Source organism: Cavia porcellus, unplaced genomic scaffold (genome assembly GCF_034190915.1).
Source record: "Cavia porcellus strain 051 isolate PalLab524CR breed Dunkin Hartley unplaced genomic scaffold, mCavPor4.1 scaffold_18, whole genome shotgun sequence".
Classification (NCBI taxonomy): domain Eukaryota; kingdom Metazoa; phylum Chordata; class Mammalia; order Rodentia; family Caviidae; genus Cavia; species Cavia porcellus.
In genome coordinates this window covers 56,602,058-56,608,381 of record NW_026947501.1, presented here as the reverse complement: position 1 = coordinate 56,608,381, position 6,324 = coordinate 56,602,058, and the positions used below count along the sequence as shown (strand labels likewise).

The window sequence follows — 6,324 nt, the reverse complement described above, 5'->3', positions numbered from 1 at the left end:
AATCCAGGACTTGAGATGCAGTTCTGCCGCCTTCTGGCTTCTACTGTTAGAGTTGAGAAGCCAACTGTCAGCATTTTGTTCTTTGGAGGGAAATGCTTTTTTTTTTTTTTTAGTATTTGCTACTTTATATGTTTAGTAATTATCTTCTGTTCTATGAAATTTTACTCTGAAGTGTTTGAATTTGTGTATCTTTTCATTTATTTATATTACTTGGGGGTTTATGGTGTTTCTTGAATCTGATTGGTATCCGTATCAGTCTGAGGCTGTTCCCAACTATTTTCTCTTTAAATAATGCCTCTGTCCTATTTGTCTTTTCCTGCTGTAACCCAGTGTTCCAGACTTCCTTCCTTAATTCTTCACACCTTTTCTACATTCCATATTTTTTATTTTTTTGCTACTCTGCAATATGATTTGCTCTCATTGATCTTTTAATATACTAATTCTCTGTTATGCTGTTTGGGTTATGCTTTGATTATCATGCATTGTTTTTTTGCTTTCTGTGAGTTCTTTGGTGTGAAAATGTTTGTGAAGGCCAATCTAAGGCCACTGATTTACAGGAAAGCTTTCTGTTATATTTTCTCCTTATTTGTTTAGTGACAAGACAGCTCATTCCATGGTTCACAAAGATCAGAGAAAGACACTGGTGCCTCCAGATCTCATGAGCTGACACCTCCTAAGCCCCAGGCATAGCCTGAGCCCTGATCTCTTTCTTTCCATGCTGGTGTGACTATATTACTGAGCATGGATATGTGCTAAACACGCAGAACATAAAACATTTTCATGCTTCTTTGTTTCACATCTTGATTCTTATCAGTCTAGGGTAGGGTCTGAAATTCTTTTTCTGATAAGCTGCTGGAGTTGTCAGTACATCACCCACAGAGCACACTTTGAGTATCTGTGAGTAAAAACTTATAGAAGTTGCAAAGCATAATGTCAAACACATATATACTGTACACAAGTCTCCTGCTTTAGAACACCCAGCTACTGTCTTAGTTTGGATTTAGGGATCTTATGTAGAAGTTGATTTAAGGATAGCAATGAAGTGAATTCTAGTTATCTTTATGGGAAGCTGAGGCTGTGACCCACTGTGGGCCCTGTGAGAAGCCTTAGTATTGTTCCACCAGCAGACAGAAGCTGAAGGATGTTGGGATCTGCATAGAGGCTGTGAACTTAGGTACCCAAAGGTTCAGGAAACAGCATCAACAGCTTGCCTCACCTTCTCTTCATGGACATGCTAATGCCAGGTACTGAAAACTCAGAGAACCAGGCAATGGGCTCCATTCCTGTATAATAAGATGGTGTCCTACTGCCTACTCACTGAGTGTGGCAGTATATTCAGGAGCTGCCCTTGCTCTGGGTGATGATCTTTCATGGCAATCCTGCATGTGTGGTGGCTCTGGGAAACCCAGGAGTGTCCCCGTGACCAGCCTTTTCCTGGTCTGAAATGAGCAGAGAATATGGTGACTGTGGACAAAGAGTAGTTTGAAGCTACATCGGTCCTCAAAGACTAGCCCCATCAGTCAACCTTGCTTGAGACTTCTGCTGTTAGCTATGACATCCCAGTGTGTCATTTTACATTATCAGAATACAGTCACTGGCTCTGCGACACTCCTGTAATGTTTCCTTCCTCAAAGGCAATCCCTAGTGTATTTCCTGGTTATTATTCTTGCAGCCTTCGCATGCCCTTCTTTTTGAGGGTGTATGGAGTACATCTTGCTGTAATTGACATTTATTCATATAAGTACTCAGTGAATCCTCTAGCAGCAGGAACTGGCAGTCACACAGGATGCAGGGCAGTTTGGGTCTTAATGAGGTAGGCTCTGCTTCCTGCTCTGTGTGAATAAAAGGGATGGCCTTCAGTGGAACCTGTCAGAATGCCTGAGTATAGCAGGAGCTATAGTCCCTAACACCAGGGACTTGGATCCTCTGAAACCGGTTGCAGCCTATAGCTGGAATCCTAGTGAACTCTCATCTTTCTTGCTTCTGGATCTCTGGATTCAGAGCTCCCTGTGTTCTAAGGACTATGGTTTTAGGCCTGAACAGGAGTCAGAGGTGCAATTGCTGCTGCTGAGGGGCCAATTGAGTCCAAGAAGCTGGAAGCGCAGATTCTGACTGGGGTCACTGTGGGTCCAGTCTTTGGGACTCAGGGTCAGTCTGTGACTTAGATCTCTGCTGGGGTCAATTTATACATAAACGACTTCAATTCTGGGAAACTCTGAAACAACACCAAACATAATGTCCAAAGGTAAAGATGTTCATGGAAGGGCAAAGGACCAGAAGGGGTTGGGTGCATTCTGTGCATTTGTCTTTACATATTTTTATTTTGACTTTCTCTACAGAATTATCCATGGCAATGCCTTTCCACAGGCACATTCAGGATCTTGATCATCGTGTGTGGGTCCTTCAGGGCCATACCCTCACAATGGTCCCAAAGAGGAGAAATGTGGTTCCAGGTGAGGGTTCAAGGCAGTTCCTTTGGGAAGTACCATTGTGTGTCCTGGGGTCAGCTTTCCATTTCACAATAGTTGTGCTAACAGGGGCTTTCTAGAGAGAAGAGCATCGTCTGGGCAATTGTAAATACAGGGTGTTTGGAGAATTGCTTGTGACTATGGGAATGAGTCAGAGAAAAGAAGAGATGACTCTAGGGAGAACAAAGAGTTACATATGGGAAAGGGTGAAAGACTTTTTCAGTAAAACTTCTATAGGATGGGATCTATTGAAATATTGGTGTTTTGATCCACAAAAAGCTGACTTTTCTGATGGAAGGCGTTCACCAAAGATGGAAAGAATCTCAGGTGATGAGTAGTGGGGTGCCTCAGCTGTCAGATTCTACTCTGTTGCTCTTAAAACTCTGGTTTGGAGATGCCATGTTGAAACACAATCTGAAAGCCACTTTCTGCATTATGTTGGTAGTCACTGTTGATCTGTATCCCTGCCAACATCTGGAGACCCTTGAGAAGGACAGAGGGAATCCCATGTACCTGGGACTGAAGGAGCTGCAAAGTAGCTTGTTCTGCACAAAAGTTGGGGAGCAGCCTGAGCTGCAGCTTAATGTGAGTATGGAGAAAAAGGTTCTTCTCATGCCTGACTGGAAAAGAGGAGTCTCTTTGTTTACAAGGTGCCATTTGGTGGAAAGTCTGACTGTAGAATCTTTTAAAAGACAGTCTGTTCATTAGCGTTAAGCATATTTATTTTTTTGATATCTTTGGATTCCCTGTACTGTGAATAAGAAAAAGGTAGAGGGCATTTTGAAATTTTTTCCTGAAGTCATTTTTTATTTCATTTTACAAAGATGATTTGGCCAAGGGAAAAGCTTTTATATTTATCCTTAGCTTCAATAGAACGGGCGCGCGCACACACACACACACACACACACACACACACACTCATGCACATACACACAAGGTAAAACCAAAACAACAAAGACAACTAAAGCCGTGGATGAGTTTATTAAAATGTCTATTGGGCAAGCATAGTTTGCAGTTTTAAATGAACAATGATAAATCTCAGCAACAAATACTGTAATAGTTGTGATTTTCCATTATAAAAGAACTTAAATACTATATATCACACCAAGACAATTAAAACAAAGCCTTTGATTGTATTTACTTTTTCAACAAATATGCATAGGCAGACAGTATGAAGATACAGTATGAAACAACGGTTTTCAACTAGGGATGACTTTGCTCCCTGGACATTTGTCAAAATCCCTTTATTTGTGGCTGTTACACTAGGGATGAGGTATGCTACTTTTATCAAAAGGGTAGAGTCAGGAATGCTGTTAAGCAGTCTGTAAGGCACAGCAAACACCCTGACAACAAAGAATTATCTTGCCCAAAATGTCACTGGTGCTAAGGTGAAACTCAACATAAAATAATTATTTTTTTCATTCAAAACTCAATATTCTTTGGGAATCTCCGTTTATCAGTAAATCCATAATGACACAAGTGGTACTTCATGTTCTCAAAAACTTGTATGTCAACAACATCTTCTTCCTCATGTTAAGGATCGCTAAGATTTGTGTCTTAAGCTTCTCACCATACTGTTACCACATGCAGCAGCATTTGGGGTGTTTCATTCTTGATGGCACACTATGAAATGGAGGTGTCCACGCCTGCTCTGAGGATGGGGAATACAGTCTTAAACAAAGTGCAAGGAATGCTGAACAATGCTCATGGTTATATTTTTCCCTGGGTTTTCCTTCTTTTTCTTCAGAAAAGGACCATAGACAATCTTTACCACCATCCACAGCCTGAGAAGCCCTTTCTCTTTTACCACAACCAAGCTGGCAACACCTCTACTTTCGAGTCTGCGGCTTTCCCTGGTTGGTTCATTGGCACTGGCTCCACAGGAGAATCTCCAGTCTTTATGACCCAAGAAGTGGGGAAGACCCATGTCACTGAGTTTGTGCTGACTACAATGAGCTGAGGTCAGTTGACTCAGGGGTTGCTTCCCATGTGGAGAATATTGTCTTGACTTTATCAATTCTAGCTTCCAAAGGGTTTTGGACATAATCATTGTCATAACAAGGGGAGGCAGAATTTCTACAATTGTGTTTAATTTTCAGAACTAGAAATCAAGTTAAATGGAGAATAAGTGAAAGAATCTTAAACTTTATGTAAGGGGAAGGGAAAAATTGTTGGGCTTTCTGCCCAAAGGTATCTTGCTGCCTCTCAAAATAGCTACATCTCTGTCTATCTATCATCTATATTTTTGGTACAGGAAATCAGCTCAGGACCTTGCAAATGCTAGGCAGGCACTTACACTTCTGAACTATATTCCTGGCCCAATATATCTAGAAGTGACTTAAGTGTTAGTCCAGGGTGCATAAAAAACAGCCATGGAAAACTGAGGGTCTTTGGCATGGCCACATAGCTAAACTATTGATCCATTCCACAAACAATAAGAAAATTCTATTTAAATAGTTAACTAGTAATACATCAATTAAGAACTGGGAAGTGAGTCTGTTAAGTCCAGGTCTCTGAATTTTCAGATACTTTGCTCTGTGGTGTTAAATAAAGACTCTTTGGATCCTGACTAGAAGAAGCAAATACAGAAGTTACAAGAAAAAAGAGACACCAAGAAAGAAAGGTGAGCTCTTCCTGGATTGTATCCTCATGGTGGTTTGGATGAAGAACTGCTGATGTTTATGAAGCCTTCATCCAAGCATGGCTACTGGATCTTAGACAGAGATACATTTGAGGAATAATTTTTTTTTTTCATTTCAGTTTCCCTGTTGTGAATGGAATGACTTTAATGGAATATCATGGTCATCATATTGATTTCTTGCAGTAAAAAGAGCGCTATAGTTTGTCAAGGAGGCTCACATGACATCTCTTATCCTTAAAAGGAACCAGGGAGATTGTGGGGAGGGTGTATCTTCTTTTGCCAGGTTCTCTCAAGCCAAAATACAGGGATGGGTGGGACAGAGAGCGCAATGTTGATAGAAACTATTCTCTATGTTTTACTGTGCAATGGACATGCATGGCCAGCTGAAAACTCCTCTGCCTCATTCTGATAAACCTCCTGTGGACTCTTCGTATAAAATCAAAAACAGGAAGCTGATTCCGAGGCAGAAGTTTATCACATGACAGGCTGGCTGGAAAGCAAGATGTCAGCTGTCAATTACAAAGAACTGAAATGGAGGCTAAACAGCAGAATGTAACCTTTCAGTCACAGGAAGCTATCAAGATATACAGAGCAACTTCAGATGGACTGGGTCTTAAAATACACAAAAGGCAGCAGTGGTTAACTTCAGAGCCACTGCTGTCTTCCTGCTTCTACAGTGGCCCATCTACAATGCAAGGTAGCTTTCTTCTTGCACTTCTTTTTTTCTTCACTTTCCCTTTTTCTTTTATTTTAAATACAATTATACTTTCACATTTATCAACTCTCCTGATCAATTCATTGGACAGGATAGCGAAAGCCCTGAACCACTGAGTACCAAGCCATCTGGTGGCAATATGGCTCTTACTTCAGACCATATTTATTTTGAAAGCTTGTCCTTTTTCCTATCTTATTAAGTATAATGCTTTTTTCTTGCAAAAAATCAATTGAAACTTCATTCTTTGCAACATGGTGATTCCTAAAGTATCTGCATGGTCTTATTGTGGTCTTATTGTGGTCTTATTGTGATGTTTTACTTTTCATCATAGTTTTACTTGTCTCCAAGCTTTGGGGAAAGATGTGGGATTATTGTTTGCTAAAGGACACTTATGGTTTGCAGGGCCCCCCCGGAATGGCCCACCCTTTTCATCTCATCCTGGCACCTTCTAGTGTTCAGCAGTTGAGTGACAGTATTGGTGTCAGAGATGACATTTGTAT

The 6,324-nt window shown here is 40.8% G+C and overlaps 1 protein-coding gene across 1 annotated transcript; it reads left to right on the top strand.

Annotated features, from left to right (window-relative positions):
* The first annotated feature begins 1,231 nt into the window (after window positions 1-1,231).
* Window positions 1,232-4,428, top strand: LOC100736094 (interleukin-36 alpha-like). Its single transcript, XM_023563010.1, has 5 exons — window positions 1,232-1,244; window positions 2,044-2,148; window positions 2,340-2,453; window positions 2,914-3,053; window positions 4,216-4,428. Exons 1-5 carry the CDS (start codon window positions 1,232-1,234, stop codon window positions 4,426-4,428), a joined length of 585 nt encoding a protein of 194 aa, XP_023418778.1.
* The last annotated feature ends 1,896 nt before the right edge of the window (window positions 4,429-6,324 follow it).